General features: G+C 41.0%; 5 protein-coding genes across 9 annotated transcripts; 1 reads left to right on the forward strand and 4 right to left on the reverse strand.

Annotated features, from left to right (window-relative positions):
- Nucleotides 1–470: 470 nt before the first annotated feature.
- On the forward strand, nt 471–3381 carry hmgcl (3-hydroxy-3-methylglutaryl-CoA lyase). 2 transcript variants are annotated; one of them, XM_034145797.1, is made up of 9 exons: nt 471–621; nt 840–923; nt 1231–1338; nt 1475–1570; nt 1677–1825; nt 1916–1979; nt 2065–2253; nt 2399–2524; nt 2727–3381. In XM_034145797.1, exons 1-9 carry the CDS (start codon nt 526–528, stop codon nt 2826–2828), a joined length of 1014 nt encoding a protein of 337 aa, XP_034001688.1. In that variant the 5' UTR covers nt 471–525; the 3' UTR covers nt 2829–3381. The 2 variants fall into 2 exon arrangements, with proteins under 2 accessions (XP_034001688.1, XP_034001765.1); XM_034145874.1 differs by having other exon boundaries at nt 472–612.
- A 395-nt stretch (nt 3382–3776) lies between these two features.
- On the reverse strand, nt 3777–6804 carry cx35.4 (connexin 35.4). Its single transcript, XM_034145978.1, has 2 exons — nt 6629–6804; nt 3777–5951 (listed from the first exon to the last, which is right to left on the reverse strand). The coding sequence occupies exon 2, from the start codon at nt 5879–5881 to the stop codon at nt 5018–5020; it is 864 nt and encodes a 287-aa protein (XP_034001869.1). The 5' UTR covers nt 5882–5951; nt 6629–6804; the 3' UTR covers nt 3777–5017.
- Nucleotides 6805–9977: 3173 nt separating this feature from the next.
- On the reverse strand, nt 9978–12020 carry cx34.4 (connexin 34.4). Of its 3 annotated transcripts, none has more exons than XM_034125694.1 (2): nt 11934–12020; nt 9978–11444 (listed from the first exon to the last, which is right to left on the reverse strand). In XM_034125694.1, the coding sequence occupies exon 2, from the start codon at nt 11407–11409 to the stop codon at nt 10633–10635; it is 777 nt and encodes a 258-aa protein (XP_033981585.1). In that variant the 5' UTR covers nt 11410–11444; nt 11934–12020; the 3' UTR covers nt 9978–10632. The 3 variants fall into 3 exon arrangements, with proteins under 3 accessions (XP_033981585.1, XP_033981592.1, XP_033981600.1); XM_034125701.1 differs by having other exon boundaries at nt 9978–11441; nt 11934–12018; XM_034125709.1 differs by having other exon boundaries at nt 9978–11510; nt 11934–11999.
- A 1154-nt stretch (nt 12021–13174) lies between these two features.
- On the reverse strand, nt 13175–16493 carry ppie (peptidylprolyl isomerase E (cyclophilin E)). Its single transcript, XM_034122996.1, has 10 exons — nt 16433–16493; nt 15926–16024; nt 15790–15833; nt 15309–15335; nt 15079–15160; nt 14890–14993; nt 14675–14798; nt 14034–14219; nt 13772–13914; nt 13175–13389 (listed from the first exon to the last, which is right to left on the reverse strand). The coding sequence occupies exons 1-10, from the start codon at nt 16461–16463 to the stop codon at nt 13321–13323; spliced, it is 909 nt and encodes a 302-aa protein (XP_033978887.1). The 5' UTR covers nt 16464–16493; the 3' UTR covers nt 13175–13320.
- Nucleotides 16494–17989: 1496 nt separating this feature from the next.
- On the reverse strand, nt 17990–26879 carry pabpc4 (poly(A) binding protein, cytoplasmic 4 (inducible form)). 2 transcript variants are annotated; one of them, XM_034123018.1, is made up of 15 exons: nt 26148–26879; nt 23213–23406; nt 22460–22575; nt 21299–21438; nt 21121–21215; nt 20903–21040; nt 20703–20798; nt 20317–20586; nt 19608–19698; nt 19345–19440; nt 19076–19206; nt 18889–18979; nt 18677–18807; nt 18455–18579; nt 17990–18377 (listed from the first exon to the last, which is right to left on the reverse strand). In XM_034123018.1, exons 1-14 carry the CDS (start codon nt 26341–26343, stop codon nt 18478–18480), a joined length of 1887 nt encoding a protein of 628 aa, XP_033978909.1. In that variant the 5' UTR covers nt 26344–26879; the 3' UTR covers nt 17990–18377; nt 18455–18477. The 2 variants fall into 2 exon arrangements, with proteins under 2 accessions (XP_033978909.1, XP_033978900.1); XM_034123009.1 differs by having other exon boundaries at nt 19608–19701; nt 26148–26878.
- Between the last annotated feature and the right edge of the window lie 290 nt (nt 26880–27169).

Below are 27169 nucleotides of genomic sequence, written 5' to 3' on the forward strand. Positions count from 1 at the left end.
ATAAATGATAAAGGACATTTAAAAGATTCTGAAATGAGTTTTCAATACAAAGACCCGGCCCATAGATGGCGACCTTGCAGTGCTTTCCGTTCCTCTATCCCGAGGAAGAACTGACATCAGACCAGAGGCTGGACCAACATGGGTTAGTCAGCGTCGTATGGTTTGGACGTTGAACGAATGTTGGCATGCTTAAGCCCCGCCCCCGGAGCTCCCACTCTCGGCTCAGTAGAATGAATGGAGACCGAAAATAAATCTAGATTCGGCTTTTAGTGCATTTTACAACTTTAAGGACCTAATGATTATAATAAGGGCTATAAAATAGTTCATACTGGGTAGTTTATTTCGTTTTTTTTTAATTGTCCGCTGATATACAGACGTCTCTTTCCCAATGTTAGTCAATTGGAAAAAGTATTTCTGGGCCCAGTGACGTCACGGACTGATACGGAAATTGTAGTACCGCCTTTTGGACACTAGAATATTTTGATCAGAGTCCAGCGCACTTCCTGGGGGCACTAACCGACCAACATGGCGGCGGTGATGAGGCTTGTAAACAGAAGAATTCTAAGTTCAGCAATGGGTCAGAAGTATGTGGCGTATAGCTCAGCAGCAAAGGTCACTGCAGTAAGTTTTATCTCCCAGCAGGTTATATTGTTCATGTTTAAATGGCTGTCAGGACTGCAGTGCTTGTCGGCGAACTGTTAGCTTCCTCCACGGTCAAGCTAAGCTAACATACAGTCACTGATAGCTGGTAACCTAGGCAGCTGTGTGTCAGGTGTTCTTACCTAACACTGCTTTAAATTACATCTGTATTAAATATGTGTCTGCGTGTGTTTGTGCAGGCTGGCGTAAGAGCAGGTCAAGCTCTTCCAGAGAAGGTGAAAATAGTGGAGGTGGGACCCAGAGATGGGCTTCAGAATGAAAAGGTAAAGTTATGTAAGAACAATTAATGACTTGAATAATTGGATTAAACAGAAGCTATTAAATGTCTCAGACAGATGTTAACATATCTATGCGTGTCACCATCAGCATAGTCAGAGGTGGGAGAAATAGATCCTGTGCTTAAGTAAAAGCAGAAGTACCAGGGTGTAGAAACTCTGTTACAAGTAAAAGTCCTGCAATCAAAATGTGACTCAAGTATAGGTGCAAAAGTGAAATAATTCCAGGCATGCATTTTTGTCAGTCTTTTCACAATTATTCCTCGTTTTGTTGCCCTGCTGCTTCCCCCCTCAGACTATCGTGCCAACAGAAACTAAAATTCATTTGATTGACATGCTGTCAGCGACAGGGCTGCCAGTCATTGAGGCCACCAGCTTTGTGTCTCCAAAATGGGTTCCACAGGTGAGTTTGTTCTCCCACAGCCATTCATATGGAAAGTGCTGACACACCCAACGTAGGGCGGTACAGAAACTGCAGTGTGAAGGAATGGTGGTGGCTTGTTCTCCAGGACTAATTGGTTTCTGTCACCCTTGTCCAGATGGCAGACCAGGTGGAGGTGATGAAGGGGATTGGTAGGAAACCGGGGGTGTCTTACCCCGTCCTCACCCCCAACCTCAAGGGTTTCCAGGCTGCTGTAAGTGTCACACATCACATCCCAATAGCTACACTGATAAATCCAGCTTCTAACACTGTAGTCTCAATGTTTCAATAAAAATTGTACTTGCTCTTACTTACCTCAGTTGAAGGCTGGAGCTTCAGAGGTAGCCATATTTGGTGCTGCATCAGAGCTCTTCAGTAAGAAGAACATAAACTGCTCAGTGGAAGAGAGTTTACAGCGCTTTGAAGTGATTATGAAAGCAGCGAAAGAAGCCGGTGTGCCAGTTAGAGGGTAGGTTTACTGTCTCGCTCCTAACACATGTATACATTACTGGAATTATTGTGTTTTCATTTCCTTCCTCTCTGTTTCCTGTCACCTCAGCTATGTGTCATGTGTTCTTGGATGTCCCTATGAAGGCAAGGTGGCACCAGAAAAAGTTGCACACGTGGGTTTTATTTGATACATGTTTATTTGACGTAAACTGGCACAGTACCAGATCAACCAGGTCTAACTTGGACTCTATCTTGCAGGTGGCTAAGCGTCTGTACTCCATGGGCTGCTATGAGATCTCTCTGGGGGACACAATAGGAGTGGGGACTCCTGGAAGCATGATAGAAATGCTGGAGGCGGTGAGCAAAGAGGTGCCAGTTAATGCCTTGGCAGTGCACTGCCACGATACCTACGGCCAGGCCCTGGCCAACATCCTTGTAGCCTTACAGGTCAGACCTCACTCTGGTTACTTACTATTTTTGGAAAATATATTTTCCTTTTTATCAATAGAATAAATATTAAAGGTAAAAAGCAAACATGAATTCATAAACTGAAGATTGTCTTTAATGAATCTATTGTACCATTATTTTGCAGATGGGAATCAGTGTGGTGGACTCGTCAGTAGCAGGGCTGGGGGGCTGTCCCTATGCCCAGGGGGCTTCTGGGAATGTTGCTACTGAAGATGTAGTGTACATGCTTCACGGACTTGGGATTCAAACAGTGAGAAGTCCTCCTTTATGTTTGTCTTCAACCTCCCTTTTATTTTATTTCCTATATAGTAGAACTTGTAAATGCTGCTCTTGTTTTTGCGTTTTTTTCCACATATTATAATTAAGCTAAATTTGTAGTTTACATTTTAGCCATATTTTGTAGGATGTGGGCTCCTTCAAGTTTAACCTTTGACTTGCTGTCCTCACCTCAGGGAGTGGACCTCTCAAAGCTGATGGATGCCGGAGCTTATATCTGCCGAACCCTCAACAGGAAGACCAGCTCCAAAGTAGCGCAGGCCAACTGCAAGCTGTAGACAAGAGTGAAAACACAGACTGTACTCTGCAGCAAAACCTGGAGCCTTCATCCTCTCTATGTGCAGATCTGCTTATTCTCTCCTGAGTGTCATTCATCCTCTCCAAGTACCAGTTACTTTGTTTTTGGTTTATTTATTAATCTTCATGATGGCATAGCTGGAACAGTGCCTTATGTACAGTCAGTCTAATCACAAATCCATCTTATAAAAGCCATGCCATCACCTGCTTCTTTAATAGTGTGTTTACATTCCTTTCTGGTCAGTGGGCAAATCAAAGTAGACACACACTTAGTTTCTGTTAATGAACCAGTGGAATTATGTCTTGGGTATGGATGAAAACACTGTTTGTTTTCTACCATACTCCATATGCAGTTATGTCTGTCTTGAAATGAATTCTCCAGAGTCTATGAAAAATCTGTTCTAATGAACGTGGGCATTGTACTGGCTTGTGGAACAAATGTTGATGTGCTGTGCATTTATTTTCCTTTCAAATTCTACATGTAAATATCCGGAGATAGTACCTTTAAAAATAAATTTTATTTCATACATGAAATGTGTCATTGATCTTATGTGGAGAGCAAAGAGATATAAATAGCGTAACTGTAAAGAAAGATTGTAACTCAAGAAGCTTGAAAAGTAAATCTAAGCCTTTTACAGTCAATATTAGCTCAATTGTTGTAAACATTTTGGAGCCATAACTGACCATATTAGGCACAATGTTAATATTTCTTGACTCCATATTGATTTTGCAGTTTGTTGCGGAAATGATTCAGAATAAACAAACTTTCTTTCTTTACTCCACCTTGTTAAAAACCTGACTTACAAGTCTGACAGGCAGACTGAGATTCTTACCGCTGGCCTCCTCATGGTGCTTTAGAAACTTGCCTCATGAGTATAAGAGACAGTCAAATCGCATGTGATGACTCACAGCTAGATCACGTGGACAAATGATATTACCATGCATGCTTTTTAATCGGTTGTGTAAGAAACTAATCATGAGTCAACAACAATGGAAAATAACAGCTCTTTAAATTATAAGGATGATCAAACAGTTTGTGGGAGGAAAAGTGTCTTTGTCCTATGTGTTAATAGAAAACTGTTCCAAAAATAAATATTACCTGCGTATCAAGAAGCATCCCTCATTAAAAACACCAAATACAAAACACACATTCAATACATTTAATATATTTAGCTTTGTAAAAATGACATTTTTAACAAGTGCATAATATCCATGTCCAGCTGAGGTCCACAGGGGACGATTAGGAACTCACAAAAATGCGTTAATAGTTCAATGAGACGTCTGTTTGTACGACCTTTTCCTCAGTGCTGCAGCTCTACCAACACAGGGATAAACAGCAGCATTCCTTTGGCCTTATTTAAATCAACAGTGGTCTTGGATGAGGGGTGTTTGTGTACAAGCACATCAAAACACAGGCAGAACAGCGTATGACCGTGCAGCATAAACCTGAGTCTGCTGAGGCTTAAGATAAAGAAATACACTAATATTACATGCACATTGTTGCTTATCTGAAGCAAAAATGCAGTAAAAACATTTTGTTTTGGCCAGCTCGCACACCTTCAAGTAAAACTCAGCCATAACTCTATGACCTTGGAGTATCCCCACTCCCAATGTTGTTTTTTACCCATCTTTAATGTCAACAGGACAACACATGATAAAGGTAAAGCTAATGTTCAGTTAAATAAAAGAGATCAAGAAATGTGCATCTAACAATTAGTGCCCTGACACACCACTGTATACACTGGCAGGCAGGCAGGCAGGCAGACAGGGAGACAGGGAGGGGGAATACCTTTGCCAGGTGTGTCCTGCCTCCTTGTGTGAGCATTTCATTGCCTTCCCCTCCTGCGTCAAAACTCGAATCACATGAAACACAGAAACCTCATAGGAATGTTTGAATATGGGTGAAGTTGAAAAGGCACACAGACCTGTATTGTGTTCAAAAAGAAGAAAACCAACATATTATTAACAAATCAATTTGGCTCGAGCTGACTTGGAAACCAAAGTTCATGAGCTCAAAAAGAGTCTTAGATGTGGACACAGGGGCCCAAGGGATGGATCATGACTTCCAGGGTCAGACACACACTGACGTTTGTCTCATAGTTCTGAGTTTGTTTGTCTTTTGGTTTGACACTGGGTTCTGCTGATCTCTTAATTTCAGCCTCCTGTCATCTCATGAGGAGGACAGATTAGGAGCGGAGGCCCGTATCTTCTCTTCCATTATGAGGCTGGATACCCCGTGTGAGGACTTGAATGCACTCTTAAAGGACGGAGGCCTGTCCTTCCGGTCCCGACTCGGCACGGCCAAATGGCAGTTGTTAAAGGGCTCCTTGCTGTTGTAGTCGTTTTGTCGCACGGCCGTGCTGCGATGGCGCCTCTTAAACTTGTTGCCAATTCGCACAACGCGTTTGGAGATGAGATAGATGATCTCGCAGATGTTCAGGACGATGCAGAGGCCAGAAGCTCCGACCATGAAGTAGCTGAAGACCTTCTTCTCAGTGGGATGGCCGATGTAGCAGTCCACCACGTTAGGGCAAGGCTTCACTTCGCACTTAACGAGTCTCGGCATGTCAAAGCTCTCGTAGATGTGGTGGAGGATGTAGAGGAACGCAACCTCGATGCCCGTCTTGGCGAAGAGGCTGACCAGATAGGTCCACCACAGGCCGCCGTGCTTCTTGCCCGTGTTGGCATACAGCTTCTCGCAGTCTGGGTTCTTTATCTTGTATTTGCGCTCACGGTCATCACGGTACGCCACGTGCATCACCACCATAAAAGATGGGCAGGAGATGAAGATGAGCTGCAGGGCCCACAGGCGGATGTGGGAGATGGGGAAGTAGTGGTCGTAGCAGACGTTGGCGCAGCCAGGCTGCTTGGTGTTGCAGTCAAAGTCCTTCTGCTCGTCGCCCCACACTCGCTCCGCCGCCACCACGTACACCATGACCCTGAACACGAACACCACAGACAGCCATACCCGCCCGAACGCCGTAGAGTATTTGTTCACCCCACTGAGGAGGGCTTGGAAGGTCTTCCAGTCCATGTCCTTGGCTGGCAGTCAAAAACCCTTTCTCTGGAAATCCTCTGTTGCTGGTTGGAGTTTATCTTCAAACCTGGACATGGCAGAATGAAGAATGGGTGAACATGTTTTCATTGTCTGCTGAGTACTCTGCTTTCACTCTGTGAACTCCAGGTGCCTTGCATAATACATAACCTTCAATTCTGACTTTTATAAACTCTTCTTTATCTTCTAAATCTGAATTAAAGTGAAAGCAACTCCCAAAGGCCTCATTTATCAGCATTTAGCTGACAACAACACATTTATGGGTAGGCCTCGAGCCAAATCCGTACATGAAGGAAACAAGTTGGACCAACGATGACACATCCAGAGTTTCATGTAATTCACAAAACACAATGGCTTAACTACACGACTTTAATGCAAATACGTATGTAATTAACATAGTAAATGCTATTAGCCTTCTGCTGTGCTTACATGTAAAAAGAGACATCTGAATATGTATGAGTCTTTAAAACGGCCTTTTACGCACAGACTCTATGCGTTATTTAAACATATTTTATTGATGGATTTAGCTCTTTTCCGATAGTATGAGTTACACATTTACCCGGGACAATACAGGTTGTGTGGGGTTTTTTGTATACGGCCGTCTCTCGTTACAGAGACGGCCGTATAAAAAACAACGAATCAACTCCTGTCCAATTGACTGGAACGCGGAGCTAAACTTTTTTTTAAGACACAGCAAAAGTTCATTTCGGCGAGTTTTCCACTTACCGAAAGAAGTATTAGTCCATTATATGTTGAAAGCCACCCGATAATATGTGTTTCTGCGGGGTTTCTTGCCGCTTTAATGTCGTTTTGGTCCTTTAACGCACAGATTCGTTTCCAGTCGACAGGTAGCGGAGCGCAGAGTTGAGAAATGCGCCTGTGGGTGTGGTTACAGAAAAGAGACTGGAGCCTCCCCAGATGTTCCTCTTCCTCCCTCCCTCTGTCTCCCTCCCTTCCTCTCTCTCTCTCGCTCTCGCTCTCTCTCCCTCTCTCTCTCTCTCTGTCTGCCTCCTTGACTCGGTCTCACACCCCACTGTTAGGTGGCTAATCAAATATTTTGGCGTAACAGGTATCACAGTTCAAGGAAACCATGTTCAGGTACTTCGTACGGGTTTCAGGACACATGCACCAACACATTTGGCACCAGATAAAACCAATTAGAGCTCACATGGTTCACGTTAAGGATTGGCAACATGGTGACCACCAAATCCTTCCAGACACCGTTACATGAGGAAAAGCATCCTCTTCTTAGGGTTGTTTTGTGCTCATTCAAATGATTTCAGATGTCAGATTTAGGTCTATTGTTCTATTAGGTCTTTTTTCCAGGAAGCGTCTCCCTGTTTGAACGTGTTTCTGAGTACTATACATAAAGTGTGCTAAGAGGCAGACACACCTTAAAGTGAATGCATTTTTTTGTTATTGTTTTGTTGTGCATGTCTTTGACTTGTTGCAAGCTTCTACAAGTATGACGAGTGCGAGACAACATTCTTACAGGGATTTTAAGTAGGAGTAGGCTATTGAAAAATGTGGGTTTGCTGGTAGGCCGGAGGTCATAGCAGAAAAACATACATCATCATTATACAGAGGGAATTTGTTATCAATTCTTAAATGTCCCTGTTCCTGTTCCTCATTCTCTTTCCTCATTCATTTTCTGCTCTATTAATTTATTCCATCTGTTTCCATTACTTTAACAACAGTGCCAAAAGAGCATATTGTGGTTCCTTTATTCTTGTAGAGGCAGAGCTCTTCTCAGATAACACTGTCGCAATTCATGCTTATAGGCTCATCTTCAGATCTATTGTCTCCACTTCACCATCCGCATGCTTTTCACGACCAAACCTTGTTTTTTTCAGACTTAACAGATAAGATATCCCTTCTAAACAGCTTTTTTGTCTCTCTTTTCTTTAGGGAAACCATCCCATCATAAGCAGTGTTTGCAGTCCTCAGAAGCTGTAAAGGAAAATCAAACATGCCATAGTTATGCCAGAGCATGCCGCTTCTTGCAGACCATTCAGAGCTATTAAATCCTGTGTTGACTTTATATAAAAGGATAATATACTTGCTCATGTTTCACCAGTCTCAAGTCAAGTCAAGTCATTGACTGAATTTGCATCGCTCTGTTCAATCGCATGCTATGTTTCAATGGGCTTTTCTTCTTTCAGGCTCACAATGACAATGGCTCACAACTATCAGAGGAAGTGGGCTCAACAACTGTAATTCACAAGGTTGAGATATAAGAGCAGTTGCAATGCGACATGCTTAGTTTGCAAACATAACTAACCTCATAATCTAACTAAATTATGTTTTTTCCTTCACCAAAGTTAAAATGTCTGGAAAAAATGAGATGTGAAAGTGACATGTAGACAGAATTTTGTCTGGCTAAAAATCCACAAGTAATTCAGTGCACATTTTTGTGCATGTTTAGAACAAGTTTGTTTCTCATATTGTATCTGTGTTCAAACCATTTCTACAATATAGCAAGCTGAATTGTATGAAAGGTTACACCATGAATAGAATGTTGTAATGTGGGCTTGTCTAAAGCAAACACTTCATCTCAAAGACTCGCAGCCATCGGGCAAAACTCTCCGAACATCAACTGCGATTGTGCTTTTGAGGAAAGTCCAGCTGTGGCATTAAGCTTCCAACAACATCTGTATTTACTCCTGTAAAAGCATTTTAGCAGTTCAGACTACAACAATTGAACTAGAGGTGAGGGGGAGGGTAAAGAAAAGTTGCTTCTAGCTCCAGATGAATAACTGGTCCAGGCAGTCTGCTGGGACACACCTGGAGGAATGCACCCCAACCTCTGCCAGCAGCAAGTCTCGACAAGACAACAGCAACACAACACGGGGTAAACACTTTGCACTGCTGTGGCTGTGAAAGGAAGGAAATGTGCCAGAACAGAGGGAAGGCCTGGGGAGAGGAATTAAACCCGATGGGACCTTTGATGGGAGGGATTGCCCGCTTCACTTAACCACCCAGTAAGGCTGGGCAAGCAGAAAAGGGACAAAGAGAACTTCAATTATGTTTGCTTATATTTGTAGACCTTGTGACACTTGATCTAACACTTGAGAGTTTAGATCCTGTTTAGATAATATGGAATTGATGATTAACTCAGACTTAGTCACTTAACATAATTGTAGCACATCTGGCCCACTAGAAAGTTCTCAAATCACCCACATAAAAACTTATTTTGCCACTTTCTTCTTGTGGATTTAGATATCCATTTGTGACATTTCTGCTACCGACCTTTTAAAGTAGAAGTGTTAAAAGTATTTATAAGAAACATTGCCCTAGGAAACATGATAATCCACAGACCTCTCTTGTTAAAAAGGTTGATCGGAACTACTGTCTACTGTAAAATACATCGATGTTTCCAATTAAATCTGTTAACAGTAGTCTGCAGATGATCTTTCCGGATGTTTATGCAAAGACACTTAAATGTTTGACTCTTTAAAATGTCATTCTTTATTGCTCTGAGCTGCACCAACTATATTTATTCTCCTCTGTGGTATTGAGGTGGCAGTTTCAGAGGGAAAAACACTAGCAGAGCAAATGATCTAACTGGGTTAAAACGAGAGAGTAAGAAATTGTGTTTTACTCTCACTATATCTCTTCTATCACACATGAAGTTTCAGAAGTGGAAACATCCAGTCAGAGGTTGTGTAGACCGACAAATTCCTGCACTGGGTGGATCCACACCCGTTCGAATGGGTGATTCAAACCGAGGGGTGGGAGACTCCTCCTCTGCCCTTCTCAAATGTACCAATCTACCTAAACAATGAGGGCGCTGCGCCTAGCAACAGAGCAATTTTGTTCGCCAATGTGGAGGGAGGGCTTTATGAAATGTAAAAAGTGTAAGAAGAAAGAAAGTCTGAGGGCTTTGTCAAACCACACAACTTGTGAAGAATCGATAAGTCCTGTGGCTAGATTAAATCAGTGTATTTCATTATGTTAAGATTTATTGTGTAACTATTATAGAACTACTGCATATGGACCTCTCTAAATTGCCTTCCTTGATTATATAGAGGAATAAAGACATTTTGAAAACATGAAAATGTAAAGAAAACTCATATCCAAACATCAAAATTATTTTATTGAAAAATATTATTAACAACTTTGCAGCCACACATCCTGATATATGTGTTTACAACCCTGGATTTCAACATTATTGCACTCGTTTGCCTTTGTATAGGAAGCAGTTTAAAATCAAGTCAGATCAGTCTGTCAAACCTAATGATAAATTATGTAAGTTACTCACAAAGAACCAGATATGATCATGTGAGTGAAGGGGAAAGAGACACAGTACAGCTCGGAGTAAGCAGTTCTGGGTTGAGCTTTGAGCAGAGGGAAAACTTTACACAGAAAACCACATCTGTTTGTAAAACCATCGCCAAAACCATGGAGTGACTCATGTAATTGGACTGTAGGCTAAATCTGAATCACACAAACTAGATTTTTCTTTGCAAGGCTGAACTTCATCTGTAAAAAAAAATACACTGACCCAAACACAACAGTGAGCACATTCCAGATAAATGACACATATGCCTCGGGGTTAAAAAGTCTTTGATAGTGGACACAAAAAAAGTAAAGAACAAACTTAATCGTAGTTCAGTCTCTGAGCACAAAATGTCTGCTGACAAGTCTTTTAAGGAAGTGCCTGTAGAGTGGGGGAGATTAGTTTCCTTTCCCACCACATTCATTTAGTCTTTTCCTTTAATCTCAGAATCTCAGGATGTGACGACAAGGCTGTATGAAGGAGCGGGCGTCTCAGGGGAGCTTTTTCCAGGTATCTTTATACCGTTTGACTCGATCAATGTGCGTTTCGTGGTGTAGCGAGAGTTGTGAATGGATACACAACATTCACGGCATCGCTTGCCAATCAGGTAGACGATTTCAAAAATGGAGAGGAGGATGCAGGCCAGGCTGGTGACCACCATGAAGATGGTGAAGATCCGTTTCTCGGTGGGTCGAGCGATGAAGCAGTCCACCTTGTTGGGGCAGGGCTTCTGTTCACATTTTATCAGCGAGGGAAAGTCGTAACCCTCGTAGATGTGGTAGAGGAGGTAGACGAAGGTGGTGTCCACAGCTATTTTGAAGACCAAAGTGAGAACGTAGGTCCACCACAGGCCTCCACGCTTCTTTCCCGTGTTCAGGTAGAGGGCTCTGCAGTTCTCGCCATACTTGAGCCGGTGTTTGCGCTCCCTGTCGTCCCTGTAGGCCACATGCATCGTCACCAGGAGAGAGGGGCAGGTGACGAAGATGAGCTGTAGGGCCCACAGCCGCACGTGGGACACGGGGAAGAAGTGGTCGTAGCAGACGTTGTGGCACCCGGGCTGAGCCGTGTTGCATTTGAAGTCTTTCTGTTCATCACCCCACACCTTCTCTGCGGCCACCACAAACACCAAGACCCTGAAGAGGAACACGATAGAGAGCCACACTCGGCCGAAGACTGTGGAGTATTTGTTCACTCCACTGAGGAGGCCCTGGAGGAATGCCCAGTTCATGACGACGTTTGTTCACAGTCCGTCTTCTCTTCCTGCTGATGGAAGACAGAGGAAACTATTTTCAGCTGAACAGGCACAGAGAAAACCAGGTATCTACCGACCTGAGATAAAATAAATCACAGTCACACACATAGAAGAGGGATAAAACAACTAAGAAACAAGTTCGGGCGAAACTGGGTTAATATCATGATAATCCCGTGTTAACATATATTTAACGCACACTATAAGATCAAAAACAACACAATGAACAACACAAATGTCCGCAATTTCTTTATAATATAAGATGTTTTCTTATTCTACAAGCAGAAACCTTTTTTAAACTCGTTTTGTGCCGAAACACAGTCAACCAAATATTACTGAATCACTTCCAAATGACTACGGTAAACTTTTTAAAGTTTGGACATTCCGTCAGCAATTGCGCGTATCCACAATATCCACGTCTAAATGCTACACAATCGGACACATCCAAACATGTTCGCGTTATCATCCTATTCCGTATTTAACATATTGATTTGAATACTTACAGTTTAGCCGCTGCTGTTGCGCTTCAGTGTCGGAGCGGAGGAGCAGCTTGGATGAAGCTCTCGGATGAATATCTCAGGAGATTTCTCAACAGACAGGAGTGGAGGGGGTGGAGTTGTTTGCCTGCCATGTCTTCTTCTCTCCAATCAAACTTGCTCAGGTGTGGCAGCCACACTGCAACAAACTTGTTTATGCGATTACGTATGGATATAGGGTAACGTTTGATGTACCGTTTATGTCAAAATAGGCATCATGCGTTTGGATCAGATTGGATTGATCAGGCGTCCTGCAAGTGGTCGTTTAATTATTTACATGAAACCCATTAAATGAAGAAAAAACTATTCAATACAAACAATATAATCATGTTAAATAAAGATATTTTGTATTTGTATAAAATATCAGCGCATGAACAAAGCACATCATCTGTTTTTTTACATAAACTGTTTATCCTCAACTATAAAGGAGGTTTTTTAAAGTAATACTCTTCCTCGCCATATTATAGGTAACTATTTACGTTTTATAATCATTCCAGGCATGGTAAAAATTGACATCTGTGTTTTTCATTCATTCAATTGCATCTTGATATATTGCAGTATTTTCATATAATTGTCTTGTTTGTCGACATACTATGATCTTTTCATATTTACACTATACTATGATTTTCTTTACATTTTCACCAGACTTGACTGACTTCTTTTCAAATTGTTCGACATATCATACAATAACTTTTTTCAACATGCCAAACTATTATTGAATTGTTTGTTTTTTTCAGAAATCTTCGACATAATATTTCTAATTAGTTGTATTTTTGTTTACTATTTTCGACATGCAATATGACTTTTTTCTGAAATGTTCGACATACTATACTTTGGGTTTTCTTCAGATATTTTCTATACAATACAATGAACATTTTCAGTTTTTTTGGACTCACTGTACATAAAAAAAATCCATTCAAATCAATGGAAAACTATTCTATTTTATCGATATTATCGAAAATGACATAAGGACTTTTCATATTCTTTGACACAATACACTATGGCTTTTATTCATATTTTAAACATACTGTAACCAACATTACCATTTGCAAACTTGAGGTGAAAGCTGACCAAATGTCAAAACATTTTCAACACTTGCTGGTGTCTTTAGGAAGCTGTTGATTTGATATGCATCGCTAAGAGCATTGGCCAACCATTTCCACTCTTTTTGTACCAAGAAATAGATATCAAGAAATATCAAGCTGTGGTTTCTTTATAAAAAAAAAAGATGTTTATTGAAATATTTACATGGCAGACAATGTGGGCTCAAAGAACAAAATACCATGAACACACTCACACTGTCAGACATACACTGCGGCCACAGACACATACAAGCAAACACACACTGTTTTGGTCACTCATATTCTCCACAGTCCGAGATGATGACTTTCTGCTTCGGCTTGCCGTCTTTATTTCCCTGAGCCTGCAAAAAGAAAACACAATTATAAAAAAAGCAATTGCATCTAAAAATTCATCCTGATTGTCTTTAACCTTTACAAGCTTTTATAGCTAAATAACCTGCTATTATCAATATAACATTAAACCAATATAGTGAGTTTTTAATGTGTACACTTTTAAGTGAGATGATGAACAGAAAGTTTATTCACAGGTAGCAAAAGTGAGAATCAAATAGTGATGGACATTGTTTTGAAATGAATTGTGTTTAAATTGAGAGCATTTAAACCAGAGGGCTATGTTGTTGTATTGTGCAGCTCATTATGATCACTGCATTGAAAAAAACCTTCAGTTGTATTTAATAATAATAATAATAATAAAGCAGTCTGAGTCAGCCCTTTATCCCTTACCTCCATTGCACGGAGCACATCCATGCCCTCCACCATATCTCCAAACACCACATGTTTGCCGTCCAGCCAGTCTGTTTTGTCAGTCGTGATGAAGAACTGGGAGCCGTTAGTGTTTGCTCCAGAGTTGGCCATGGAGAGCTGGCCTGTGAACACAACAAAACAAGATTGTGAACAGTTATCCACAGAATCTGTAAACCATGATGCTGATTCACACTCAGACCTCCGACACAAACACCCACGAACCCCACACAAAACTCCTCACCTGGCGCTGTGTGCTTGAGGACAAAGTTCTCATCATCAAACTTCCGGCCGTAGATGGACTTGCCCCCGGTGCCGTTGTGGTTTGTGAAGTCTCCTCCCTGGCACATGAACTGAGGGATGACGCGATGGAAGCAGCTGCCCTTAAAGCCAAAGCCCTTCTCATGCGTGCACAGGCAGCGGAAATTCTCTGTAGAGAATGAAAAAAAAGATGATGAGGTCACTTTTTGCCGATTTTAAATTTAGGGGGGAATGATAAAGGGCGGTGGTGGCGAAGTCCATAGGGACTTGGCTTGGCAACTGGAAGGTCACCAGTTCAAGTCCCGGAAGTGCTACCGAGGTGTCCCTGAGCAAGGCACCGTTCCCTACACTGCTCCCCGGGCGCCGTAAATAATGGCAGCCCACTGCTCCTAACACTAGGATGGGTCAAATGCAGAGAAACCGTTTCGTTACATAGTACCTGTACTACATAATGACCATAAGTTGAATCTTCTTCTTCTTCTTCTTCTAAACACTTTTTTTTTTTTACGATCGACTCCTGTAGAATTCAGTGTCAATTCTTTATGCAAGCACACTTAACATTGTACAGCTACAACATATATGTTTGACAAAGATATGATGTTGAAAGCCCTACAGCACACACACCTGCTGTCATGGGAACAATGTCGGCCCGAAGAAGGAATCGTAGTCTCCCCGCTGCCTTGTTTCCAATCTTGATGTCCATGTAGACCTGAGGATTAACTCTGCCCTTTTTAGCCGGGGGCTCAGCCTGCAAAAAACAACCAAATCATACTGATGTCACTATCTTGACATAGTTAAGGGTGGGAGCCACCAACTCTTTTTAGAGAAAGCCGCCTCACCTCCTCTGTTGCAGTGGTGGTTGTCTCTCCAGCCGCTGCCTCCCCATCAGCTTCCTCTGCGGTCTTCCCCGAGAACTTCTTCAGCCAGTCGTCGTCCGACCACACTGACAGAAAAGCAGATTTAAATTAAGAATAAAGGATTTAATATACTTGAACCTAAGAACTCTATAAGCTGTTTTTTGAAATCACCTGGTCGAGAAGATCCTTCTTTGATCCTCATGGGCTTGGCAGTGTTGACTCGGATAGTCCGCCCGAAAAGCTCAGACTCATTCTGGCAGAAAGAGCAAGAACATCAACATTAAAACAGAAAGCTAGAAAACAGAAAGCTTTAACCTTTTGGGCAAACTCACATCAGCTATGTCTCAGAAACAGAATAACATTCTCACTTACATGATTGTGCAACACAGTGATGCACTTACCATGTTATCAATAGCTGCTGCAGCATCCTACAGAAGAAAAGGCCATAAATGTCATGAGCACAGAAATATGTATAATTGAAATCCTTATTATGTGTTACCATCCATGTTTACACTGAATTCAACAGTCAGGCAAATATACAAAATGTCCTTATCAGACAGTAGTGCAAATAATAATAATAATACATTTAGCCCATTCATATTTATATGCTGTACAACAGCCGTATTAACAAGGGGGAGTGACATTTTTTAAGGATGTACATAACAGTACATTACAATCCCAAGCAGATAGATTACTATGTGTTGCAAACCTTTTTTTAAACTCAGATTGTGTTAAGGTGTGTCCATGTTCAACTTTTCTCTCAATAGTGCAACTACACACTGATTTTAGCCTATTTTAATACATATATGTATTGGCTTTTTCATGTAAATATCAGAATATTGTTACTTTCAGTGTGTACTTTAGAGAAGTACCAGTACATACCTCTCCTAGTTCAAACTCAATGAAGGCAAATCCTCTGTGCTTTTCTGAAAACAGATCATTAGACAGACACATTATTTCAGTTTATCTTGGCCACAGTGATAAAGTGTTGCAGAAACAGAACAGTTACTAGTCTTACCTGTTTCATAGTCTAATGGTATCTGGATGTCTGTAATGTCTCCAAACGGAATAAAAGCTGCATGTAACACCTTCTCATCGACCTCCTCTGCCAGGCCACCTGACAGAAACACACCAAAATGATGAAATGTATATTATTGCATATTAGCGGAAGAGCATAACGGGACAGTTTAAACGTGCTGCGTTCAATAAACATATGTCCATAGGATTTCCTGAAGCTTACGCTTATATTTTACTAAATGCATTCAAAATTCTTTAACAAGTTGACTATAAGTACTTTCTCATTGCGTTTGTACGTAGTTAAACATCGGCGAAGTTGCCATGTTTTCAGGAGACGTTTTCAAGTTTTACCGGCTAAACCTTTTCCTTCCGGAGGTTTTCTTGCACTATATTCATATTTTCATTTAGTTACTTCAAATATTTATAAAGTATTGACCTTAATATGTTTGCTAAATGTAGTGAAACTATGTAGTTTCAACGATTTTTAAGAAAAAAAACATTAACTTACCAACATACAGCACTCGTTTGTTAGCCGCCATATTGGATGTTACCCCTCAACTTTGACCCCGCAGATTGTGATTGGTTCAGTGAGACTAAAGCCCGCCTCCCAGTGACCACGTTTCCTGAGGCGCCATCTGTCGGAGGAAACGGGCACGACTCCATATTCACTTTAATACTAGGCTTCATTATACAGTATTCAAAGTTGTACATTCAGCTGCAGACTATCACTACAGTCCTTCTATAGTTGGGATTGGGAAGGTCCATTTTACCAGTTGTATCTATCTTGTTCAGCAAATATTCCAAAACTCTACATCTACTTTTTACGACTACTATTTAGGAAGACAAAAAGCTTTGTATTTGGATATAAGTGAGATAGGTAAGATTTGCATTTGAGATAAAACTCTTCCTTGTTACATGTTTGAATAATAATATGAATGATGACTTAAGCTGTTTCAGATAGGGACGTGCCACTTGTTATAGTATGAAAAGCACAGGAAATTATATTATCATTCATATGCACTGTTGTGTTTTACTGCCCCGGTATGCCTCTATGCACAATTCCAGGATCCTGAAACAGCAGTTGCCAGGTTTCAATCATTATTTAAAAAATGTTACCTCTAATTTTCCCACGCTGATAATGTCCAAATATCATCTGTGGAAAAAAAGGCCTGTTGAGTGGCTCACACTGTAATCACTTACTGGGACACCTGTGCTTTCTTACAAGTCCAACTGCTGTGAAAAATCTCTGACTATTGTGGAGCATATTTTATTTTACCTTTCTCTATTTAAAAGGGACATTTTAAGAGCAGCCAAACATATTTGTGGGAACCAATATCTAATAGGGCACTCTAATGGATTAAATAATAATTAATAAATAAAAAATGTTTTGATTTGTTTTAAGCTATTTTCTAAGATAACTTATAGCTTGTGAAAAATGTCTCTGGCTGGTGGTACCATATTTAGTTTGACTAAGATAAGAAAAAAGGCACTAAACTTTCAGCAAATATATTTTTTATATCTCACCCTTTGTCAGTAATTGATGCACATGCTTTCTGTCATCAGGATCATTCTTTCGAAGAATGAGAAGTGTCATTTAGAAAAGCTTTAAAAAAATGTTTAATAAATCCTATGCAAGCTAATGGATAACAATGATATGATCAACATGATGGTGGTGATACCTTTTTAGTTGAATTGAATAAGTTATTTTGCTGAGATGTAATGGCAATGAAGTCATGACAATTATCTTGAATGGGTTTTCTATGCAAAAATATGATTAATTTATCTTATTGGTTTCTCATTTTTTTCAGGCAAAATCTTTCCGATGTCATTATCAAGGGTCCAATTTATATCAATCATCTATCCGAGTGAACACCCAAACAAAACATATGATACCATACCATATGAATGATAATATTGTTTGTTCTACTCCTGCTGTAACTATTCTGCTGTGTACAATTCGGCCATCTCTGTGTACTACTGACAGGTAAGCGTGTGTCAGATACACACTTGAAACTGAATAAATAAAGCTTCATGTAGGCATTACATTCAGACAACAGTAGAAACCTTGATATGTCATCCTTTTATTGAGAATACCACACACCCATGATAACATGATAGGATGGGGGAGTTCATCATTTCAAATCAAACATAAAACTTTCAAGCAAAGCAAAAGAATAAGGCTCGTTTCCCTTTTTTTTTTTAAAAAGGTCTCTCTCCTTCGCCACAAGGTGAAGAACCTTCATTCAAGATTTGTTTGCATATCTGCTTTTGGTATGCAGTTTAAAAGTTGTACAGAACTAGAAAACTATGAACCGTTATATTTTTCAAAATGTTCCAGTATATTTTTTATTACATTTTCCTTTTTTTTCCTTCATTTTTTGCATGATTCTTCAGAGGAGTAAGGTGTATGGAGTCGGTGTAGAGTGTCTCTCCCCATCTCTGCACTCTGTGCGCTGAAAGACAATTACTTTTTATTAACACAACAAACCTGGAATTATGTAAGAATAGACTGACTGATAATGATACGTACCACTTCAGTACAGCACACAGTCTTTAGGATGTGGCCGCAGCAGCAGTAGTAGCCATGCTGCCCACTTTCTGAGTTGCATCCTTCTTTGCCTGGTGTGCTTGAAGCACAGCAACGGCTTCATCCACCTGTACAAACATAACATCACACATGAATGAAACAGTGTACTATGGATAACAGACATTTTAGTGCCACTTTATGGCAAGGATAGAGGTAATCAAGTACCTTTGAGCGCAGAGATTCATGAGACTCCAGCATATGCAGCAGTTCAGAGTTGTCGATCTCCAGCAGCATGCCAGTGATCTTTCCTGCCAGGTTGGCATGCATGGACTGAATCAGTGGGAAAAGACGCTCACCTATTTGGATAAATAAATAAATCAACCTAATTATAAAAAAAAAAACATAATAGTTTCTTTATCATGATGGGATATTCTTACCTAGCATCTGTTTCTGCTCCTGTGGGGGTGCAGCAGCCAGCATGGAGGCCGTGAGAGGCTCCTGGCCCTGAACGTGCACAGCCGGCTGAGCCTGGACAGAGAGAAAGCATTGGAAGGAAAATTATATAAAGGTTTTGGGGTTCGATATGATAGGAACATGACATGATGTGTTTTTTTTAGCTCATACCTGCTGTAAGGCAAGAGGTTGCACCACCTGGGGGTTGGGGTTACGGACACCAGTGGCATATTTGTAAGGAGGCATGGCGCGGGGGCCGGGGACTCCCATCGAGGGACGAGGAGCCATGGCCTGGCCAGAGGCTAGCAGAGAGGAGGGAAAATGGAGCATAATTCAGAGTCTTGACAACCTCTACTGCACATGCATATACCTCAATAAAAGCGAGAGTGAATATCAATGATGGTGGTCATTTTGGTTGATAATGTTATGAGTGAACACACCTCTTGGACCCTGTGAGCCACCGCCAGGACTCATGTGTCTCAAGTTAGCACGGGGTCCTGGCTGACGCAGCGAGTTGGGTATCCCCTGGAAACCACCTAGGAGTGACAGAAGCAGAGACAAAAACAATGAGATGAATAACAAAAGGGTTGTGCATTAAATTGTATAGATTTCAAATAGGTCCATTGCAGTATAGCTATATATTACAGTGTCCCTGAAAGCATATCCAAAATAGATGCCCTGTCATAAAGTGCCACATGCTCACCTTGACCTCTGCCTCCTTGCTGCTGCCACCTGGGGTTGGGTCGCATTTGGGCCAGCTGATTTGGTGCATAGTATGTAGTCCTATTCTGGGCCTGCTGGGTACAAGTGAGGGAAATGTATCATTTTATGTAATTCAAGTCATACCACACCTAAACCACTGATGTGACTATCTTTGTAATCTGTGACGTTTTACTGAAATAAAACAAGAGTCAACATTTTACTTATATCCCTAATAAACAATACAAACACTTCACTTAGAGTTGGTGGTAATTGGACAATTCATAATAACATTTAAAGTTGGTATGGCATACTTATTAGCACACAGTTGCATATGTACACATCAAGCACACATTGCGTGACATTTGACTTTGGTTTGTATCTACTGGGCAAAGATAAATCCAATATGCACTCCTCTTATTAGCTCTGTCTTTGGTGTCCATCTACTGCTGCAGGAAATATCTGGCTTCAAGCTGGTAAATGCTTTAAGATGTTACATTTTGTAGTCAGCAGTTTAATGATGAGCTGGTTATCTACATAAGGTTTTAAACATTTGTCAAACATAATGAGCCTACACCAAAAAACTCAGTAGAGTCAGATGATAAGTATCTATAGCTTTGTTATAGGAGCTAGCCCCTTTCACATTCAACACTGTATATTTTTAAGAAAGCCATGTTAACACACACTATCTTTACAGACGTTGATTCTCCTACCTGTGGCACAGCTGGCATGAAGTATCCACTGGTAGGCTGGAACTGATTAATGATGGCATTAGCCGGCATGGCTCTCATGCCAGCAATACGCTGCATGTACTGGTTGGTGAGGTGGGCTTTGCGCTCTTCTTTGCGCTGAGCCAGAGCGACGTAGAGGGGTTTGGATCCAACGATGCGTCCGTTCATCTCAGTCACAGCCTTGGTGGCCTCTTCAGGGGAGGAGAAGCAGACAAAGCCGAAGCCCTTGGAGCGACCCTCCTCCAGCATCACCTAATGTAGAGACAGATAGTGACTGAGTACCTTCAAACACATAATATTGTAAGCACTGATGCATCATCTTTTCTCTTATGGGGATGAAATTGCAAGATCAATTTGATTGTTCTCACCTTGGCACTTGTGATAGACCCGAATGGAGTGAACTCTTTACGCAGTTTCTCATCGTCTATGGTGTCATCCAGGTTCTTAATGTAAAGATTAACGCCCTGAAACCAAAGACGGACAGTCAGGATTCATACGTAGCAGCTTCTTCGACATTAGACTAAATATAGGATTTATTTGATTAATTAAGGGATTAGTCTCTACACACCTGGTAACGACTGATCCTCTCTTGTTTCAGCAGCTCAAACCTCCTCTTGAGCTCCGCCTGCCGCTCCATCTTCTTCTGAGCCCGGCCCACAAACACTGTCTTGCCATTATATTCAGTGCCGTTCATGTCCTCTACAGCCTTTGTACAAAATCATTGTTATTAGCAGGAATTACCAAAAATGAAACAATCACGTAGTGCACACTATGAGCGCAAAGTACCTTGTTAGCATCTTCATGTTGTTCGAAACTAACAAATCCAAAGCCTCTGCATTTGCCGGTGGGATCTGTCATCACCTTCACGCTGAGAATTGTACCTACAGAGATTAATGGTCAGATAAGTGGATCCAGGATAGCAGACCACATTCAGGTTTGGAGGATAAATCTAGTTCCGCTTTACCATATTTTTCGAAAAGCTCTTTCAGCCGTTCATCATTCATTTCATCCCCGAAGTTCTTGATGTAGACATTGGTGAACTCCTTGGCCTTGGCACCAAGTTCAGCCTCCCGTTCTTTGCGAGATTTGAAACGACCCACAAACCTAAAGAGAGGAAGGGGAGCAGCAAAACACACTCTTGTAAAACAGTCCTGAAAGTGGTGAGAAAACAAACCAGGATCCATCTGTTTTGACTTCCCTTTCCCGATCTAAAAACACTCTTGATCCCGGGAGAGGATGACCTGACCACACAAGCAAGGTAAGTAAAAGAGAGTACTTTCTTTTACAAAACAGGAACAACACCCACAAAACAAATTCACAGCTACATTTCATCATGTGACACATCATTCCTGGGGTAAAACATCAAACTGCTGTTAATATCACCAGAGGCAGGCAGATAGGTTGGCATGCTAGACATCACAGAGACAACTATCTTAATTCTTGGTCCAAAACTTGATGAGGTGGATGGAGAGGGATGGAGGAACAGAGTCTCACAGTACAAAGAAAAGCTGAGGAAGACCAAGTGATCTTATATACCTTGCTATGATGACCTCTCCCCTTCTGCCATCCAGTATTGTATTCCTGCATTCGATCCATCACTAAAACACACAAGCGTGGTCATACACACACACACACACACACATACAAACACTCCAAGACGGGTGACCAGCGGGTGGACCAATGAGGCAACAGAAAATGCTTCTGGTAGGAAAGATAAGAGCTAAGGTAAGAGCTTTTAGTTTGTTATCTAATCAGTTCAGAGGTTATCTTCTTACTGGCGGTTGTGAGAGATGAGCTTTATTAGTCAGATTATTCACACACAAACTCAAACTCAAAAAAGACACGAAAAGTCAGGTCACTCAACACATGTGCAGAACAAACAAGTCAGGTTTACACAACATAAACACCCTTATAACACCGATACATGTAAGCTATTGCTATATTATCACCATAAGCTCTATGATAACTGCAACCTCTACAACTGGACTTTTAACAGCATTATTATTCTTTTACTTTCAAGATTTTCTTTACATTTTAAGCTGAATTGTTTTAAAAGTCTCTTTATAAAAAACTGACAACAATAAACAACCCTTTGTCCCAAGTTCCTAAATGATCTGACACTCACACCTTGCGGTCATTCAGAAGCATGCCGTTCATCTTCTCGATGGCACGATCAGCAGCATCCTGGGTCTCAAAATGGACAAAAGCGTAGCCCTTGGAACCATTTTCATCACACACCACCTGGAGCAGAGAAAGACATTGTATCAGATCAAGAGGCATTATTTTATTTTATTTATTTATTTTACCTTTATTTAACCAGGATAGGTCTGTATGTATGGTATGTTTGCATGCATTTGGTTTAACTTGAAAGCAATAGTTAAATCGTTTTAGAAGAGCGCTTCTTTGCTTTCTTGCTGAGGGTAAGATAAGAATATCGAGACCACTGTAAAATGTTTCCTCTAAATATGAAGCTGAAGACAGCTAGCCTAGCATAGCATAAAGACCAGAAACAGCTAGCCTGGATCCGTCTGTACAAAAACGTGTCTATTTGTTGTTTTACAGGGGTTATTTGCCAGTTTAACACGTAAGGTGTCACTCCAACCATATTTAAATAACTGTACATTAGTAAGCATCAGGCTGTTGGGTGATTTGTGTTACCTTCTGGACAGAGCCAGGCTAGCTGTTTCTAAAACAAGGTAAGTTAGCCAGCTGCTAGCTGTAGCTTCATATTCAACTGTGGGAATATGGCAGTGGTGCTGAGGTTTTGAGATGGAACTAGAACTAACTACATTTGTGTGAAATCTCAAGGCAAGAACAGTTTTGATAGAAACAATCATCATGTTTTAACATCCCTCAGTCGAATTTAGGACAATTGTACCTTGCAGGAGAGGATGTTGCCAAAGGCAGAGAAGGTGTCGTACAGGGCTTTGTTGTCAATGGACTTGTCAAGGTTCTTGATGAACACGTTGCCCACTCCAGACTTCCTGAGTGAGGGGTCTCTTTGGGACCACATGATTCTGATTGGCTTCCCTTTCACCACATCAAAGTTCATGGTGTCGAGGGCTCTCTCAGCTGGAGGGAGGAGAGGCAGAGAGATGGAGGGAAAGGTCAGGGGTGGTTGTTTACATGGAGCAACCAGTCAAAACATATATGTTACTAGTAGTATGTCTGTAACCAACATGCTTCCATCTATCATGGACAATATATGCACACAAGGAATTTCTATTTCGTCAAAACCGATTAAGATGCTGCCATACACACACACACACACACAGCAGGGCCTTAAGAGACATTTTACATAAAATGATCATTTGTATATCAATTACTCGCCCGTGTTTTTTAAGAAAACTGTTTGTTTTGCATGCCTTCACGATAACCCAAAGAATGTATCAAGAAGTATTGATGATTGAAGTAAATAGTATCGCATCAAATAACAATACTACATCAAATAATCCCATGCAAATTGTTAAGTATAACCCAAGTCTTATTTATATACTACCATTCTTACTAGATGAGCCTAGAACTTATTATTTAATATAATTGGATATAGTTTTGCTGCCGTTCAACACAGCTCCCATTTATTTCAATAAAGCAAAACATTTCTTAGTTTTTTTAACACGAGATAGAAAGTTGGTATACAAATGATTATTTAGGGTGTTAATTATCGTTTAATAACGCCCCAGGAGAAATAAGATGAACCCAAAGTGTACAATGTAGTGTATTAGTCTTAGCTTCCAGCCCATTAACAAGGTATATGTAACATGACTAAGGACTGCAGCAGACCATGTGGCGGAGGAGCAGCTGAGACATGTGTCAGGGGCAGCTGCAGTGGGCGAGCTGGGAGCACATGTCCCCCTTCTCCAACTCAACACATGCTGCTGGGCCACGTCCCACCTAAGACAGTTGCACTATCAGTGCAGCTGGCCCAAATATAATACAAATGTGCTTATTGTGGGTATAAGATGTACTATGTGTTATCTGCTCACTCCATTCGGTCTCTTTTAAACCTGATTCAAAGAAGACATAATGGAAGGAGGCATAGGTTCAGGTTCAATTTATAAAATGTTTCTCTCAATCTATTGCACCAACTCTCATAAAGGTGCTCATGTGTGCACAAACGCCAACACATCCCTTTGTTCTGTCCACAGTAACAGACACACACAGGCCAGGCTTTCCAGCTAAAAGTGTCTGGTAAACAAAACGGAGCTGCCTTGTGTCTGCTGGCATCAGCAGTTTGGATCACAATTGTACTTCATAGCCTGTGTTCTCAGAGAAGGTGTGTGACCGCTGTCAAACATGTGGTCTTCTGGAACGTTCAGATTGGGAATTGTAGTTTTTAAAAGGCCTGCTTGATCTATGTAATAATTACTATTTTAAATTATCAGTTAAATAATTAAGAACAGTAGTTAAACAGAGTGGTCAAATGTTGTTGTGTTGAATTATTAGTCGTTGGTTAACAATTTCTGTCAAGGTAAAAACTTAAAAGAATTTCTGCCAGGCAAATTAAGTGCTGCTCAGAAAGATGTTCTATATTTAGAGAGGGGTCCTGGGAGGTATGTGCTGGCATAGAGTGTGAGTAGAGCATTCTCTACCATTGATGGGGAAGAGCCACTCAACAAGAATGCTCAAATGAGCAACACTACGCCTCAGAGTGGGATTCATAAAGAAATCAACAGAGTGCATGACTACTATAATATTAATAATAATCCTTATATTTATTATAGCGCTTTTTCAATGACTCAAAGCGATTTACAAATACACATTACACATACATACATGTAATGGTCATCTACGACTACTGCGTTACTCTGAATGAAACAGATATACAGAAGTTAGATTTATTTACAGACAGCAAGCTATTGCTCCACAGGCACATGCTAACTACCCAACAGTTACCATCCCCCCATGTCTACACTTCCAATAACAAATATGTTGTCTTCTCACTTGTGGCTCTTACCAAGTGAGTGACACTACCTCCCTTGAAGTTGTGACATATCGTTACTACAGCTTTTGGTGACAGACTCGAGCACAGATAAATGACAGGTGTTTATCGTTGATAAAGGAGGCAAAAAAGCCCACACAATGTAAACAGTGTCAGCAGGCCACCACAGCACCTGCTACTATTGCTCAATGCTTTGACTGGAGGCACAATGTCCTAATAGATTAACAACCCTCAAGTGGTTACGATATTACAGATAAACCTATTATGATTCAGATAATACCAAATATGGGATTAAATGCCAACAGGATAGAGTCTTTTACTACTGCATGTGCCAGACAATACAAAGGAGACATGTCAAACTGGCATTGCAGGAGTCATTGTTCAGCTGTCCCTTCTCTTGCTTAGACATAGCAACAGAGGGCAATGTGAATTGGTTACACCCAGTAGCCCTAAGAAGGAGCAGAAATGGGTCATTTGGGCAGATTAAGTGAGACTGCAAAAGGTTTTGATATTCCCAATTGATTGGGCATTAAAGAGACGCTTCTATTCACTTTCAAGTACAGATCAAACTGCATGGGTGTGAGGGCTTTAACTCTGGCAGGAGTATTCTCAACAACTGGGGCATGCTTATATGGGTCAAAACTAGTGCACTATCCTGTCTATGGCACAGGATTATTTAGAAGCAAATCATGTGTTTTCATTGTCAGTGTGCACTTGATTTTGCATTTGGTTATGCAGACAGGTTAACTCTTGACATTGAGATCATATGGTGACATTGTCAATATTTAAAGGATGCATGAGGTGTGCATTTTAAAGCCGCATGCAGGTAACATATGCTCAAACTGCAGTGATCACTTCGCGTGTTTCTTACCATCAGCGGGTTGAGAGAAGTTCACATAGGCGTAACCGAGGGATCGCCGGGTGATCATGTCACGGCAGACCCGAATGGAGAGCACCGGTCCGGCGGGGCTGAATTTCTCATACAGCATAGCCTCCGTGATGTCGGGGTGCAGGTCGCCAACGTAAAGAGAAGCCATCGGATAACTCCCCGTCGCTGTGTTGTCCATAACTTGGAATTCACAATATAAATGAATTCAGGGCTCCCCTCAGAAACGCCAGAGTAAAAAGCCGGTTGGTGTGAGCTCTATTCCGGGTCCGATGTGCCCTTCAGCTCAAAAAGACAGCTGGCTCTGTTATCCAGCTTGTTGAAAAAAAATAAAAAACCTGAAAAATCACGATATAAAATGATCTCAAGTGTTTCTTCCTTTAAAAGACGCGAACTTCGTTTAAAGCCCAAGGCCTGTTTCTCGTATTTTTATAAATTATTATTTTTGCTGTTTTTTTTTAAACGTTTGTATTTCTTTAAGTATCCTTGTTTTTATTAAGATTTTGTGGATTTTATATTTTTTATATTTTTTTTAAGTTTTTCAAGATCGGCGAGTTAGACACTCACGCTTGTTTTGTGGCCGGGTAAAGAGACTGTGTGAAGAAAAGCATGGGAACTTTATAGAGAGTGGGTGTGAGGAGGAACTAGTGGCCAGGGTCAAACATGGGATGGGAGAAAAACAACACCGAGCATGCGGTGTAAAAGAGAGCTCACACTGTACCCTGCTAACTACAGAGCGCAGCTCCCCACAGCGACATCTGGGTGGCTGTTACCACCATGGACAACGTTTAAGTTCGATTTAAAGATAGGCTATTGCAGAAAAAAAATACATCTAAAAGAAAAAGAGAGAAATGCCTCCTATACCAAATAGTCATTTTTCATAATACAAATTGACTGGAGGTGGGAGAAGTAGGCTACTAATGTACTTTAGTAAAAGTACCAAAGTGTAGCAATACTCTGTACAAGTAAAAGTCCTGCATTCAAAAATTAGGCTACTCAAGTAAAGG

This window comes from Trematomus bernacchii, unplaced genomic scaffold (assembly GCF_902827165.1).
Source record: "Trematomus bernacchii unplaced genomic scaffold, fTreBer1.1, whole genome shotgun sequence".
Classification (NCBI taxonomy): domain Eukaryota; kingdom Metazoa; phylum Chordata; class Actinopteri; order Perciformes; family Nototheniidae; genus Trematomus; species Trematomus bernacchii.

Bases quoted from the DNA above. Each gene is read 5' to 3' on its own strand.
- hmgcl (XM_034145797.1), top strand. From the start codon at position 526: ATGGCGGCGGTGATGAGGCTTGTAAACAGAAGAATTCTAAGTTCAGCA. The intron at 622-839 runs GTAAGTTTTATC...GTGTTTGTGCAG, and splicing joins CAGCAGCAAAGGTCACTGCA to GCTGGCGTAAGAGCAGGTCA. The intron at 924-1,230 runs GTAAAGTTATGT...TTCCCCCCTCAG, and splicing joins ATGGGCTTCAGAATGAAAAG to ACTATCGTGCCAACAGAAAC.
- cx35.4 (XM_034145978.1), bottom strand. From the start codon at position 5,881: ATGGACTGGAAGACCTTCCAAGCCCTCCTCAGTGGGGTGAACAAATAC.
- cx34.4 (XM_034125694.1), bottom strand. From the start codon at position 11,409: ATGAACTGGGCATTCCTCCAGGGCCTCCTCAGTGGAGTGAACAAATAC.
- ppie (XM_034122996.1), bottom strand. From the start codon at position 16,463: ATGGCGGCTAACAAACGAGTGCTGTATGTTG. The intron at 15,161-15,308 runs GTAAGTGCATCA...TCTTTCTGCCAG, and splicing joins CAGCAGCTATTGATAACATG to AATGAGTCTGAGCTTTTCGG. The intron at 14,220-14,674 runs GTGTGTGTGCTG...CATTCTCTACAG, and splicing joins CATTGTTCCCATGACAGCAG to AGAATTTCCGCTGCCTGTGC.
- pabpc4 (XM_034123009.1), bottom strand. From the start codon at position 26,343: ATGGACAACACAGCGACGGGGAGTTATCCGATGGCTTCTCTTTACGTT. The intron at 22,576-23,212 runs GTACAATTGTCC...TCTCTGCTCCAG, and splicing joins GCAACATCCTCTCCTGCAAG to GTGGTGTGTGATGAAAATGG. The intron at 19,702-20,316 runs GTAGGAGAATCA...ACTTGTACCCAG, and splicing joins TCATGCCAGCTGTGCCACAG to CAGGCCCAGAATAGGACTAC.